General features: G+C 44.7%; 1 protein-coding gene across 2 annotated transcripts in view; it reads right to left on the reverse strand.

Moving 5' to 3' along the window:
- EIF5B (eukaryotic translation initiation factor 5B) overlaps positions 1 to 16,836 on the reverse strand; it is a 461,059-nt gene that overhangs the window by 205,410 nt on the left and 238,813 nt on the right. For both annotated transcript variants that reach the window (XM_085622776.1, XM_085622777.1), the window contains exon 10: positions 14,434 to 14,726. In XM_085622776.1, the coding sequence (XP_085478902.1) occupies positions 14,434 to 14,726 (293 nt within the window). The remainder of the gene's footprint in view (positions 1 to 14,433; positions 14,727 to 16,836) is intronic.

The following is a 16,836-nucleotide window of genomic DNA, read 5'->3' on the forward strand; positions in this document are numbered from 1 at the left end:
AAGGCATGTGTGGTAAAGGCATGTGTGGTAAAGGCATGTTCGTGATAAAGGTTATGTGGGGTAATGGCATTCGTGTCGTAACTCATGTGTAGTAAAGGCATGCGTTGCAACTGAATGTGTTACAACGTCATACAACCGGGAAATGCTATGGAGACTTGTCTCAAATACATATGTATTCACTAGTTGTAATTTAAAATGACTATTTAACCCGATTACTTATTGCATGATTTATCATGTTTGTAAGTTGTCAAAGTTAGCAAGGCAGTATCATGTGACCTAGACGTGTAACAAATTCAGGGTGCTCAGCAGCCATATTGATTCATCCATGCAATTGAATAAAGTGGCACGTTTTTCCAGTCCACAAACTTGTCCCAACAACAGGCATATACAGTCTTAGATTAGGGATGCCTGGATGACAAAATTGCGACAGGAGATCCTCCCGAACGGACGGCCTGATTGAAGGACCGCTGCTCATGCTCAGGAGTTCTGAATACCATACTCTCAGTGCCCAATCTAGAGCCACAAGAATGACTTGGGCCTGATCGTTTCTCATCTTTAGAACTCTGAATCGAAGTGGTATCGGAGGAAAAGCGTACACAGGAGGCCTGAAGTCTATTTGAGCCAAAATGCTTTTCCGAGCGAGAGCCACCTCAGAAACTCCAGCGAGTAGAATTGCTAGCATTACACATTCTCAGCGGTAGAGAATAGAGTTACCCAAGTTCTCCCTAGTCACGTATGAGACCCTGCACCACCTCCATGTGGAGACACCATTTGTAATCCACGAGCCATTGAGGGCGGAGTCCGTCCTGGTTTTCAGAGATTCCACCAGACCAGGAATATGTCCTGACGTTACAGCCATGCCCATAGACATATTGGCCACTAGACACAGGGTCCCCGACCTCCCCCGCCCTGCCAGTTGCAATATTACAAGGCAGTGGTGTTGTCCATGAACACTTGAAACAGCATTCAGTTGATGGAAGGAATTAAGGCTTTCAATGTCAGGGGAATCGCTCTCAACTCTAACAGGTTAATTTGGAGCTGAGGCTCTGCCCGAAACCAGCCAGAGGCCTCTGACCTCCACCTCTGCTAGGTGGCCGGCCCAACACATAAGTGAGGCATCTGTCTCCACTGTGGAGAACAGAGAGGGGTATGCCGCTGACCCAATCTCGGTTCATCAGCCACCAATGCAGATCATTCGCAGTTCCCTTCCAACATCTGGACCACGTTGGGGAGATTCTTTTGATGTTGTGCCCAGTGGGACGTCAGGTTCCACTGCAAAGCGTGCATTTGACAATGAGCTTGTGTTACCAGGTGGATGCAGGAGGTCATGAGCCGCTACAGCCCCAGTCAGTCTCACCGAAATCCAGGTTACAGGTTGAAACATCAGAATCATAGCCTAGATATCCTAGACTCGCCACTCGGGAGGATAGGCCAGAAACTGCCCGGTGTTCAAAAAGGCTCAGATGAATGCGAGCGTCTGAGAGGCAGTCAGGTGTGACTTCGGCACATAGATAGTGAACCCCAGTAAATTAAGGTTTGCCATAGTCTAGAGGTGAAAAGGATACCCTGGGGTGAGCCTGCCTTCAACAGCTAATCGTTGAAGAGCTGGGAAGACTGGAGCTCCTGACCTTCGCAGTTGGGCTGCAACCACTGACAACACCTTTATGAACACCCAAGGGGCACTGGTAAAACCAAACTGTAGCACAGCAAATTGAAAGTGCTTGTAGCCCAATGAAAATATAAAATATGAAAATAAGCGTCCTGCAAGTCCAATGCTACCATCCAGTCTCCTGGGCAGCCAGGATCTGAGCTAGCGTTAACATCTTGAATATCTCCTTCAGGAAGAAATTGAGACAACACAGGTCTAAGATAGGGCGGAGGCCTCTGTCCATTTTGGTCATCAGAAAGCAGCTGGAATGGCAATCACTAACCTACTACTGATTCAGGCATCCTCTGGCCAAAAGAGCCTGCCTCTCCAGACGCAGCAGGGAGAGGTGGTCCTCCAGCCAGTCTTAGGATTGTGGCATGGACACCGGAGTGTTGGAGAATGTAAAAGCATAACCCATTGCACAATTTGAAGCACCCATTTGTCCAATGCTATGGACTGCCAGCAGGGCGGGTGATACTTGATCCTACGGAAGACAAGTTGTCCGTGATGGTGAGAGGGCATTTTAAAAGGGTTTGCAGCTGTGGCTGCTGGGGGTTGACGGACTGGGGAGACTTCTGGACTTGGGTCCCATGGGGCTTATGGGAGCTGCGCCTGCGACCAAGAAAGATCTGGGGCCCCTGTTTGCTGTGGTGTCTGGGCGAAATTGGACACAGCTGGTAGATCCTACCTGAGCCACGAAAGGGGTGAAAGGCAGAGTGGGGCTGACGCAAGGCAGTGGAGAATCTCAACGACAGGTCAGTGGTCCTGCTGTCCTTTAAGCGATTGAGCGCCGAATATGCCTTGTCACCAAAAAAGCAGGTGCCATTGAAGAGCATGTCCATAAGGGATGCCTGGGCATTCCCTGAAAGGCCAGTAGCTCTCAGCCAGACGTGGCGACACTGCTACTGACAAAGCAATTGCTCTGCCTAGTGATTCATTTGTATCCAGCCTTAAACGTATGGTGAACTTTGCTGCGTCCATGCCGATAAGCCTGGTTCGATTGCTCTGGCCTCCTCATAGATAATGGGTCCAACTTGCACAACCTAATACCAAAGTGTGTAACAATACCGGCCCAAGAGCATGGACGGCAGTGCAAGGCTGTGGAACAAAACGGTCTCTTGCTGAAGGTGGCGTGGTAGGGAACGCGTCAGGGCTGGCAATGGCGGAAGGCAATCGTCCTGTGTACAGGGCTTGGCTAATCCGCCGAGCAGGATTTTGTAATAATTTAGTCCAGACGTGTAGAGAATCTTTAGATGTTTATTTGTAGATAGTTACAAGTCATCCAGTTAAATCCAATACAAGACCCCACCAGGAGCAGCCAGCATGCTGCTCAGCCCTTCTCAACTGACTCTCTGGCTCCCAACATTCTGAAACACATCATCCAATGAACATTCCACCGGCAGAGCAAGGAATTGCATGAATAACATCAAAGCCAGGATAGAACATATCCCCTTTTCTTCCTTGTAAAAACAATAATGAATGAAAACAGAAAGAAAACTAATTCAGAGGAAAGACAGGGTAAATCAGAAACATCGCAAACCAATCAGAAAGAAGAGCAACCAAAAGAAGATGCGAAAATACAAGTGAAGAAAACAGAGAAGAAAGACAAAAGGTGAGAATGCCATCCTCCCTTCAACCTCAACAACAGAAACGAAAAGAGAAAACACCAACGACTACTTCAACATATACTTGCTGGCCAGGCATGTATAAAAAGAGACAAGTCATACCAGACGCTGACAAAAAGAAGAAGAAGAAAACCTCCAAAGAACAAAAGAACACAACAGTAAGAGAAAAAACTGAGAAGAACATAGAAAAAAGAAACCAGAATCCACAGATGACACCAATAAGAGATATCACAAGGAAAACTGGGCCGTAACAGGAAATAGTGAGACAATTAAAATAAATCACTCATACTTCCCATTAACTTAAAATCTGAATATAATAAATGAGGACGTTGAATACCAATTGAAAGCTGTAAACAAAACACATTAAAGTTGAGAAAAACACCAACTGGTATTCAGAACAAATACCCTGTGTGAAGGTAATATTGTAATAAACACGTGGTGAACGGATGCACACTGTGCACTGAATAGATGAGATCAAACCCATCAAGCACACCATGTAAAAGAATATTGTGCACTGTTGTGAAGGGGCAAAACCCATATGACACACCCTAAGTAGGGTAAAAACATAAAATTGTTGTGCACTGTTGAGAAAGAAATACCCTGGAGGTCATTTCCTGTGCACTGAACAGATGGGACTGTAGCCCATGTTGTGCACCGTAGAGAATGAGGACAACCCATGTGAGACATCTCCTGAGAGACAAAAATAATTGTTGTGCACCGTAGAGGATGGGAATGTAACCCATGTGAGACACCTCATGTAGAGGTCAGTTTTGTGCACTAGTAGTAGATGGGACTGTGACCCATGTGAGACACCTCATGGAGAGGCAAACAAGCTGTGCACCGTAGAGATGGGACTGTTACCCATGTGAGACATCTCATGAGAGACAAAAAAATTAGTTGTACCCTGTAGAAGATAGGAATGTAACCTAAAACAAACATTTTGTATAGAGGCAAAATGTAGTGCATCATAGAGGTGGGACTGAAACCCTAAAACCTACATGTAAATGCAAAAGGGGCTGACACCCTTGCATAGTTCCCCGAAGGAAAAGAGACTAGAGGTGAGGACAAAATTGGAGAAAACCCCATAGACCCCCTATATAGGGTAAAAAGATGCCCTTGAAACAGACACACCAATATCAAGTAATACACAGTGCGTAAAATATCATGTGTGGCAACATAATAAAATGTGTTGTTAAGGTTAATTATCCTCAAAGACACTGCATAAATTAACATAAAATAACCTAACCGGTCTTGTAGCTGTGAATCTATCAACACTTTAGGTAAACCAACCAAGATACAAAAGAAATGCAGGTGAAAAACGTACTGAAACCGAATTGATAACGACAGTACATGGCGTTAAAGAATCGTCGCTCCGACAAACCTCACAATGGTGTACAGTCAGTTTCAAGAATGTTCACCTCAAGCACACTGTAAATCATTGGTTGAGAAAACGTGTGAACTCCATGCGGCCATGTAGAAACAAAGTTGTAAATCCCTTGTAGTCGCTTCACCACCCGAGAATGCCTAAAAGAAATCAGCGTAGTGACTGGCATCCAACAGTGGTTGCTAAAACCTTAATTTTAACAGAGATGACGTGACGTGATTGGCAAAGAATCACAATTAAAAGTTGTGGTTGGCAGGCAAACACAAATGGTAAATACAAAATGGCAGCACGCAAACTCACGGCGGGCCAGGTGGCTCTGGGCACGTCTTTGCAGCAGAGCATCTGTAAGCAGCAGCCATGAACAAAGAAGAAAGGACGTCATGGCGAGAGCACTGAGGGACAGGGGAACCAGGTGAGTAGCACGCGCTGTGTGTGAGCATGCAGAACGCAGCTCGTGCAAGGTTTGAACGAGGCATGGCAGTTTAAAAGCTAGTGGCAGTTGAACTCCCGATAGGGAAAGGCGGAGTGAGGAAAAGAAAACAAAATGTAAAATTACTCACAGTTTATCACCTTAAGCGCGGCCAAACACATGTCCTCCCCATTACAAACACGGACATAAAATAAAAGGGTGACATCAAGGGGCACGGTGAAAAAAAAAATAGGTCAACTCTGAAGACGTTGGAGGCTCTTCACACACGTTGTAGACTAACCCTCCTGATCACGCAATATGATATTCCTGACCGCGGAAAGAGCGAAGTGATGCAAAGGCAGTTCACAGCAGGATAGATGAGAAACTGAAACACTGGTTATTGACAGTGTAGACACGTCCCGTGCCTCAAAAGCCAAGCCGAGTACTGATAAGCCTGTGTATAATCAACAGCAGCTGAGTCAGGCAGGAACTGCCAAGTACTGGATAGGCAGCAATAAAGTCTTTGGAAGAATCCAAATAGTGACAGAACACTTCAGGTGAAGTTTGGCAGAGACACAAGACGGTGTCCATGCATCCAAATGAGGGCACAGTGAAACAGTCATTCAGATCAACAACTGGTGGACAGGTACAATGGTACACATCTTCACCACTCTCACAGCAGAAGAAGTAAGAACTGACAGGTACCTGAGCACACACACCTCTTCACCAGACAGTGTACAGACGTAGGCTTACCCTCACAGAAAGCTCCGCATCACTAGAAGTAGGCTTTGTCTGAAACTAGAGATGCACTCATGAGAGTAGACAGCTTTTGGAAGATGAACATCTCTTTAAGTTGAACAGACTGTGTAACCCAAAACTTAGTCCAGACGTGTAGAGGATCTTTAGCTGTTTATTTGTAGATAGTTACAAGTCATCCAGTTAAATCCAATACAAGACCTCACCAGGAGCAGCCAGCATGCTGCTCAGCCCTTCTCAACTGACTCTCTGGCTCCCCACATTCTGAAACACATCATCCAATGAACATTCCACCGGCAGAGCAAGGAATTGCATGAATAACATCAAAGCCAGGATAGAACATATCCCCTTTTCTTCCTTGTAAAAACAATAATGAATGAAAACAGAAAGAAAACTAATTCAGAGGAAAGACAGGGTAAATCAGAAACATCGCAAACCAATCAGAAAGAAGAGCAACCAAAAGAAGATGCGAAAATACAAGTGAAGAAAACAGAGAAGAAAGACAAAAGGTGAGAATGCCATCCTCCCTTCAACCTCAACAACAGAAACGAAAAGAGAAAACACCAACGACTACTTCAACATATACTTGCTGGCCAGGCATGTATAAAAAGAGACAAGTCATACCAGACGCTGACAAAAAGAAGAAGAAGAAAACCTCCAAAGAACAAAAGAACACAACAGTAAGAGAAAAAACTGAGAAGAACATAGAAAAAAGAAACCAGAATCCACAGATGACACCAATAAGAGATATCACAAGGAAAACTGGGCCGTAACAGGAAATAGTGAGACAATTAAAATAAATCACTCATACTTCCCATTAACTTAAAATCTGAATATAATAAATGAGGACGTTGAATACCAATTGAAAGCTGTAAACAAAACACATTAAAGTTGAGAAAAACACCAACTGGTATTCAGAACAAATACCCTGTGTGAAGGTAATATTGTAATAAACACGTGGTGAACGGTTGCACACTGGGCACTGAATAGATGAGATCAAACCCATCAAGCACACCATGTAAAAGAATATTGTGCACTGTTGTGAAGGGGCAAAACCCATATGACACACCCTAAGTAGGGTAAAAACATAAAATTGTTGTGCACTGTTGAGAAAGAAATACCCTGGAGGTCATTTCCTGTGCACTGAACAGATGGGACTGTAACCCATGTTGTGCACCGTAGAGAATGAGGACAACCCATGTGAGACATCTCCTGAGAGACAAAAATAATTGTTGTGCACCGTAGAGGATGGGAATGTAACCCATGTGAGACACCTCATGTAGAGGTCAGTTTTGTGCACTAGTAGTAGATGGGACTGTGACCCATGTGAGACACTTCATGGAGAGGTCAGTGTTGTGCACTAGTAAAAGATGGGACTGTGACCCATGTGAGACACCTCATGGAGAGGCAAACAAGCTGTGCACCGTAGAGATGGGACTGTTACCCATGTGAGACATCTCCTGAGAGACAAAAAAATTAGTTGTACCCTGTAGAAGATGGGAATGTAACCTAAAACAAACATTTTGTATAGAGGCAAAATGTAGTGCATCATAGAGGTGGGACTGAAACCCTAAAACCTACATGTAAATGCAAAAGGGGCTGACACCCTTGCATAGTTCCCCGAAGGAAAAGAGACTAGAGGTGAGGACAAAATTGGAGAAAACCCCATAGACCCCCTATATAGGGTAAAAAGATGCCCTTGAAACAGACACACCAATATCAAGTAATACACAGTGCGTAAAATATCATGTGTGGCAACATAATAAAATGTGTTGTTAAGGTTAATTATCCTCAAAGACACTGCATAAATTAACATAAAATAACCTAACCGGTCTTGTAGCTGTGAATCTATCAACACTTTAGGTAAACCAACCAAGATACAAAAGAAATGCAGGTGAAAAACGTACTGAAACCGAATTGATAACGACAGTACATGGCGTTAAAGAATCGTCGCTCCGACAAACCTCACAATGGTGTACAGTCAGTTTCAAGAATGTTCACCTCAAGCACACTGTAAATCATTGGTTGAGAAAACGTGTGAACTCCATGCGGCCATGTAGAAACAAAGTTGTAAATCCCTTGTAGTCGCTTCACCACCCGAGAATGCCTAAAAGAAATCAGCGTAGTGACTGGCATCCAACAGTGGTTGCTAAAACCTTAATTTTAACAGAGATGACGTGACGTGATTGGCAAAGAATCACAATTAAAAGTTGTGGTTGGCAGGCAAACACAAATGGTAAATACAAAATGGCAGCACGCAAACTCACGGCGGGCCAGGTGGCTCTGGGCACATCTTTGCAGCAGAGCATCTGTAAGCAGCAGCCATGAACAAAGAAGAAAGGACGTCATGGCGAGAGCACTGAGGGACAGGGGAACCAGGTGAGTAGCACGCGCTGTGTGTGAGCATGCAGAACGCAGCTCGTGCAAGGTTTGAACGAGGCATGGCAGTTTAAAAGCTAGTGGCAGTTGAACTCCCGATAGGGAAAGGCGGAGTGAGGAAAAGAAAACAAAATGTAAAATTACTCACAGTTTATCACCTTAAGCGCGGCCAAACACATGTCCTCCCCATTACAAACACGGACATAAAATAAAAGGGTGACATCAGGGGGCACGGTGAAAAAAAAAATAGGTCAACTCTGAAGACGTTGGAGGCTCTTCACACACGTTGTAGACTAACCCTCCTGATCACGCAATATGATATTCCTGACCGCGGAAAGAGCGAAGTGATGCAAAGGCAGTTCACAGCAGGATAGATGAGAAACTGAAACACTGGTTATTGACAGTGTAGACACGTCCCGTGCCTCAAAAGCCAAGCCGAGTACTGATAAGCCTGTGTATAATCAACAGCAGCTGAGTCAGGCAGGAACTGCCAAGTACTGGATAGGCAGCAATAAAGTCTTTGGAAGAATCCAAATAGTGACAGAACACTTCAGGTGAAGTTTGGCAGAGACACAAGACGGTGTCCATGCATCCAAATGAGGGCACAGTGAAACAGTCATTCAGATCAACAACTGGTGGACAGGTACAATGGTACACATCTTCACCACTCTCACAGCAGAAGAAGTAAGAACTGACAGGTACCTGAGCACACACACCTCTTCACCAGACAGTGTACAGACGTAGGCTTACCCTCACAGAAAGCTCCGCATCACTAAAAGTAGGCTTTGTCTGAAACTAGAGATGCACTCATGAGAGTAGACAGCTTTTGGAAGATGAACATCTCTTTAAGTTGAACAGACTGTGTAACCCAAAACTTAGTCCAGACGTGTAGAGGATCTTAAGCTGTTTATTTGTAGATAGTTACAAGTCATCCAGTTAAATCCAATACAAGACCTCACCAGGAGCAGCCAGCATGCTGCTCAGCCCTTCTCAACTGACTGTCTGGCTCCCAACATTCTGAAACACACCATCCAATGAACATTCCACTGGCAGAGCAAGAGATTGCATGAATAACATTAAAGCCAGGATATAACAGACTTATGTGAGGGCTTTGTTGAAAGAGGGCAGAGGCTCAGTCGGAGCATCTCCCCGTTGAAGCACCTCTGTCTAGATGTTCATCTTGACTGCTTCAGAAGGCAGTGAAAGGTCCAGAACCTCAGCTGCCCTACTCACCACTATGTCAAATGAAGCCCCATCCTCCATAGTCACAATAGGAGGAGAGAAAAGGTCAGTGTCTGTGGAGGTGTACAGACTTCAGGCATCTGCTAGTTCCTCATAACAGTTCTCTTTGGGCTCTTCCATGGGTTTGGTGCAAACATAAGCAACCTCCGATCTTTTCCAATTGTATGCCCCACAGGGTCTATCGACAAAGGTAGGCTCTGTCTCCAACTTGGAAGGTCGTGTTCCTGTCCGGCTCCGTATCAAAGTTGGGTAGAACGATATCACTGGATTGGGCTTCAGGAAAGGATGGGGTCTCGCAACTGCAGCGGATCCAGGATCGGATCCAAGGGGCTCTACTGGCACAGAGGGCAAAGCCGCCGGTGAGAATCTAGTGGGAGCACCTGCTGAACACTTGGGGTCCAGAAGCGCTTTTGAGAGCTACGCCACCCAAATATGAGGTGCATGGCTTCATAACACTCTTAACTGGGCTGCGGTCGCGCCTGTTTCAGGAAACTCTGGGAGGAGTGGAGTGAACCCAGACTCAGGTTACTTGGCTGACATGTGGGAGCTGGGCCTAGATCTGTGGTGTCGTTCCGGTGCCTCATATGAAGACTTGGACCAGCACGAAGACGTCGAAGAGAACTTCAACATTTTTATGTGACTTACCCAATTACTTCTAGCGCGATGATAAGCACTGGGAACAGCAGCAGGCACCAGATAGGGGTCTATAACAGACACCTGTCTGACAAGAACCCCAGGGTTTAAAGCCCATAGGTATTTTATTTTTTTAGGCGACATCCCTAATTGCACACTGGGAGCAAAGTTCAAAAAAGTTCATTAAAACGTTAAAAATAAGACCAAAAAATTGAATGTGGTAGCTCTCTCCCGATCGGCGCTGATGGCGCAGAAAGAAAAGAACTCATGTCAGCGCACTTGGGTGGCACCTATATAGGCACCGTGCATGTCACTTCCGGTGCAGACAACACCCACAATCTGATCAAAGCCACCGACCGGCACACAGAATTGCTGCTCAATATTTTCTTGATCCAGTCTAACGCCTGGGAAAATTCTATGGTAAAGAATCTGCAGCTAGAAGTCTCTATCAGATATAGAGAGATATGCAGAATAAACTCCATGTCGTCACCACAGACCCCGTAGGAAGAATAGATACAGACTGGTACATACATGACCTCAAGACCCGATTGCTCAGGAGCCAGTACTTTGCAATAGAGCACCAACTTCATACCATTTTCCCTATGGGTTGTGCAACATGTGCCTTTTCATAAAATCCAGAAAAAACTCTTTAAGGGACAATAAGATCTTATCACAAAGAGGGAATGCAACTGCAATACAAGCTGGTTTCCAGCCTAATGTGCCCATGCAGACTAACATATACAGGCATGGCAACAAGAAAGATAACTCATCAGTAAGAGCAGTAAGAGCATAGACGTACCGGGAACAATAAAAGCCGACACTGCGCTGGTAACGATAACACAGCTGGTTTTAAATGTACCAATCTGGAACATGCATCTCAAAATACAAATAATACAGAACTAATACTGTTAAAGAAAGTTACTGGACTTATTCCCAACACCACTTACTTTCCAGCAATGGGAGAAACAACAGAGTACATGAGATAAAATGCCTATGCAGAACAGAAACATTTACTACAGGCATACAATAGTTAAGCAATGCACTGTCATTTTTTGCCTAGATTATTGATTTAACAGTTTTCAATCTGAGCCACTGTACAAGTACATTTGCTATTGGGTTGAAGCCCAATACCTGTTGGTGTCTGCAATATGTTTAACTTGTGAACAGAGGGCTACATAACTTACACAAGTTGCTCTGATGAGTAGTTGCTCTAAAACAAAGATAGGTAAAATAAGGATCTAACACCAAGTGTTTACACTTGTGGCCTTACCTTGTATTATACTGAAAGCATTTGAGGTTTGATTACAATGGAAATGCTGACCCATACTTTTGTGTGAATTGCATCACTGTATGGTGTATGTTACATAGCTGCACTGATCATTTTCATTTCCTATTTACAAATGGTTAGAGGTTACCTGATCTCTATGGAATGGCAACCGTTTTACGTGTTTGTATCTATTCTTAGGGACTTTATATGTGTCATTGAGATGCCACTTGCTGAATAGTTTAACATTATGAAAGAGATGAAAAAAGGAGTGAAGTAAATGAATGATGCATGGTAAGCGAATGAGATGGACAATCTTGACAACAAAGCAAGTAATCATAGAGAAAAGCTGTGAATTAAATTGGAGAAATCTTTTCCATGTTTATGTTACTTTTTTCTGATTTTAGTTTACACTCTGGGCGACAACAGAAGAGAAGGCTGCATCATGTCTAGTTTATGTCAGGACTCCTCTAACTTCATATGCCAGACACTTAGCTCTGTTATCGCAAAAGAAAAGTCAAAGACACACAATACTTGTATTCCAAAAGACTCACTTAGATGCAAGTGGCTACACAAAATGTGAAAATCCTTAATACCCACAAATCGTTGCTTGTTGAGAAAGGTGATGAACACAAATTTGGTAGTTTTGTTCTTGCAGGATGCAAACATGCAACAAATCCAAATTTTCCCTTAGGAGATAGAAAGGTTAAAGAATCTTTTCTATGCCCCTTTGCTTCAACCAGTCTATGATTTCTGGGTCTCTGTAAGGCCACTATACTTACGGATGAGTGGCGTGCCCCTGAAGAGTATGAAATGTAGCACTGGTGTGGTAGTCGTACATTCCTGCAGCCGCAGAAGTTGTTCCTGGCCTAAAAGTATCAATGTAGTAACAAGGGTCTGTGGAGAAAATGGAGAGCTGGGAGTGGCACTGTCTTTGAGACCACGCTTTGATGAGAAAGGTACGAAGTGGCTAACAAAGCCTCAGCCAATGAATGGTTTAAAGGCTCACACAACAGTGCTGCAATGGGATCCGCTGCCTCCTGGAGCAACACTGAAGACGGGCGTGGCCTGGAAAGGACACACCCAAGGTGTACTGTTTCCCTGAAGATGGTAAGTGTTGTTTACTGAATAGCAAAGGCTCTAGCTAGGGTGCTAGAGGTGTCCTTGCCTCACCTACTTCCACTGTTCTCACCTAGACAGTCCAGAGTATATGCCTCAGAAAAAATGTCGGGTAGAAGAGAAGGAAGGGCTTTTTGTGCCTCAAGAAACTGCCCCAAGACCTAAAGTTTGTCTTGATCACCCGCATTTCCATCTGAAAGCTTGTATCAGAGACCCCTGCCCCATCATTTGTCCCATTGTGCTTCGATCTATGGTGCCTAGCAGCTGCTGACCTTTGCTATGACCCTAAGGAACGAGGTTGGCTTAGTATAGGGCCCCAGTGCTTTTTTCCTTTGGAATAGTTTTAAATTCCAAAATCTCTTTCAAGCTGGAGACGAGACAGACTCCATTTCATCAGTGTTAGCATCCAACCTTACACAGAAATGGTCCCACATACCTAGACAACCTCAAACTTCCACAAACCTACCAGACACCTCCGCTCAACCACACTGCTGCTCGCGCACACCCTGCATATGCAGAGCCAGGTTCTGAAGTTGTGCCTTCTCCTACCTCACTATTAAAGCCTGGATCACCACCTGACCCTGCACATCACAAACCTCCTCCTCAGTACTTGAATCCCGCATAAAACTGAAGACCTGGCTCTTCACTTGGCCCCGATCCTGGCTTGGCCCATAGAGCTCCTGCTTCAGTGCTATGTTTACCCTCGAGGGCAAGTTGTGCTCTATGCAAATACACATAACAGTGGACTCTAAGCTATCAAGTGCATACATGCCAATACACTCAATTCAGACGGAAGACTCCCAATTTGTGAAGTAAAAAATTGCCTTATTTTGGCAGTCTCCCATCTGAAATTGCCTCTACTTAAATAGAAGTCAATGAGGAAAATACATTCTGCCGATTATTTTCTACATTTATGCCACCTTCCTCTTTGAAAATGTTGGCCAGTATACCAACTACTCCAGATCTTTCCTCTTATGCTGATTGTGAAAATTAACATTTTCAGATTTTTTGTCACAACCTGTATGACTTAGAGAGGACTCCTACATCCTGGGTGCTGTAGCTCCTTCCAGCTATTAAACAGCAGAACCCAGCTTAAGTAAGTGATTTAGTAATAAACAAGCTTGCTGCGATTTAAAACCCAACTTCTATGCAAATGAACCATTATATATATATATATATATATATACGTTGGAATCCTACACCCAGGGAGAGGTCAACTTTGTAAACAAAAGGATGGCTGGTCTGTGACCCCCTCTTTTTTTGATGGATTTCTTATGGCAACAAGCATAAGAATGCCCTCAAAAGTGCAATGTTTGGAACTACAAAAAAAGAGGTTGTGTGTGTTTTGGCGACGAAAATTATCATTGTGCATTTATCACAAACCTGTGGATAAGCAGAGCCATTCAGCAATTAGTGTATACTGCAGAAATGAACGGTTAGAGAAACTGCACTATCTCGTACAACCTTGACTCTGATTGTAGTTACATGGCAAGATAAAAGCAAAACATTAAAAAACACACGCACAACTACGTTTACAGTCTTCTTTAGATAGCAGCAAACTGAAGGGAACGGCACATTGAGGATGTAGAATAGTTAAGGCGCACCTGGCAAGAATTTTGATTTCTCAGGAGTCAGACTGTGTAACAAAAGCAAGAAGTTGAGGATCTGAAGAAACTGAACAAATGGTAACAACATTTCTGGAGCTTTAATGAATTGCGAAAGACACAAAATGAGGTGTTTGAGAAAATACACCCATTCTACGAAGGCTAAGACAGACATTACCAATAGCAGAAAATGGATCTGTGCTCACTGTACAAGGAACAATGTTAGCGGAGTAAAGGGCAAAGGAAGGGTGCGAGCAACAGACACCAGGACAGTATAAAACCAAACTTCATATTGAGTAATTATTCTATAAGCAGTACCCGGAAGCAAAAGTATGTGTCTAAGGTCAAAAACCATAGATGGGCTTGTTACCTCAATTCTTTGTTTTGCCTTGTCATATGCACGCTCTTCCTTTGTGCGATCGTCTTCTGAATCAGATTCAGACTCAGACGTAAAATCTTTGCTGCCCTTTTTGACAGTGGCTTTCTTTCCATCCACGCGAGTCTCTGCCTCCTTATCCGATGCCTTTTCATCATCTTCATCTTCACTGCCATCACTCTCATCATCTTCCTCATCGTCTTCACTCTCTCCGTCCTCGTCTTCCTCCTCATCTTCCTCCTCTTCAGCATTATTCTCCTTCACTTCAATGTGAACTTTTTTGCTTTCTGTGGGAAGATAATGTCATAGAAAAAAACAAAATCAGAGAAAGTGCTCAGATAACTTTAGAAGGGTTAAGTCAGTTGTACAGAGCAAAGCAGATCATTTACTACAGTTCCTCCATCCACTAGTGAAATTGTTAACTGTATCCCAGAAGGGTAGATTTCTGTTTGATGAAGATCTGAAGTTTACACAGGCCTCATCATGATTCACTTAGGTACATTATATGTTTTTTTTATCATTCTTTTTATTTCAAAAACAACAAGTCCGTTACAATCACCACAATTGCAAAATAATAGCTTTTCACTTCTCTTGGTTACATTTTGACATTCTTAGCGACCAGGTAGTCCCCATTTGCGAGATGATTCAAGCGTACTAGCTAAAGTCCTAGCAAATAGACTATCAGGGGTAATAGCGTCCATGGTACACCCGACCAATCCGGCTTCATGCGGAAACGTAGCACCCACCTGAAACTGAGACGGCTACATGGGGTACTCCATTCGACAGGCTTTTCGCGTAGACGAGGCGGCAGTCCTCTCCCTCGATGCCCGTATGGCTTTTGTTAGTGTGGAGTGGAAACACATTTCTGCAGTGTTGCCTTAGCTGGGCTTTGGCCCAAACTTCTGCTCCTGGGTTTGGCTACTCTATTAGGCGCCGCAGGCCAGGGTGCAGGTAAAATGGTTACACCTCCTGTGTCTTCGATTTGCGAAGGGGCACAAGACAAGGATGTCCGCTATCCCCTATGATTTTTGCCATAGCCCTGGAGCCCTTAACAGCCTGGGTCCATGGAGACCAGTTAATCCCAGTGGAGGACAATTGGGAGGAGAAGATATCTCTCTACGTGGACGATATCTTGTTATATGTGACAAAACCCCACATCTCGATACCGAGAATTCCACACATCTTTGACCTTTTGGGGATAGACACCGGCTGGCTACCAAATCAACTGGGACAAGTCCCTCATCTTCCCACTTTCCTCCGATAACCTGATCCTGCCACTCCGGTGTCCAGCCCCGATGGCAAAGGATGGGTTCACCTATCTAGGGATCTACATAACTAGAGACGAGAAAACATTCCTGGCCCATGACCAACTCACCCCGATCGACCGCTTTGAGCCCACACAAAACACTGGAGCACACTACCCCTCTCATTAAGGGGACAGGCAGCCCTTTTTAAAAATTATGACCCTCCCACGCATGCTCTACCCCCTTCAGAACATACTTTTCAGAATAACCGACTCCTGCTTCCGTAGAATTATTAGCTTTCCGAGATCCTTGCTATGGGGGACGGGGAAGCCCGAATCTCACTGGGGAAATTGTAGCGGGGTGTCTATGATAGTGGTCTGGTGATTCCCGACTTGCAAGCTTATTATTGGGCCTCTCAACTGGTGGTGGTGAATGACTGGGTACTTGGGTATCGGTCTGAACCACCATATAGGGTGGACCATTTAGTCATGGGAAGCAGGGGCTACCCGGAACTCTTATATGGCAAAGCCAGGAGGGACTCGCTCCCACCCCATACACAGGCGGTACTGCAGGCATGGAAAGTTTCTGACTAATGTCTGGGATGGGACAATAGACTGACTGCAGAGAACCCTTTCTGGGACAGCGACAGCTGGGGAGGGGGGGGGGGGGGGGGGGGGGGAGAGGAAGGTTTAAAAAGCTGCGCGCCCACACACGCTGGTACAATATAGGGATAGAAAAACTAGGTGGTGATGTCTGGAGAGCGGGCACACTAGTAACATTCGGGGTGCTGCAATCAGAATACGAGCTGGCGCAGGGTGAGATTTTTGGGAATCGGCAGATGCAGCATGCCCTAAAACGCCGTCTACCGGAGGGGGAGCTCATCCCAGACTACTCATGGAGGATCGATTGATACTAGACCCGATGCCCACCAAGGCATTCTCCCCAACATATAGAAAGATAATGAACAACATGCCGGACTGTCTAGCCTCACTTAGAGAGGCATTGGTGGTCGATCTGGGTCCCCTAGAGGACGAAGAGTGGATCGAGGCCTTGCAGTACCCCAGAGAAATTGCTATACGAGCAAGGTTCCGCCTGGTGCAGCTTTGTATATTGCATAGATTCTACCTCTCTAGATCAAGGGCGTTCAAAATGG

This window comes from Triturus cristatus, chromosome 8 (assembly GCF_964204655.1).
Source record: "Triturus cristatus chromosome 8, aTriCri1.1, whole genome shotgun sequence".
NCBI classification, from domain to species: domain Eukaryota; kingdom Metazoa; phylum Chordata; class Amphibia; order Caudata; family Salamandridae; genus Triturus; species Triturus cristatus.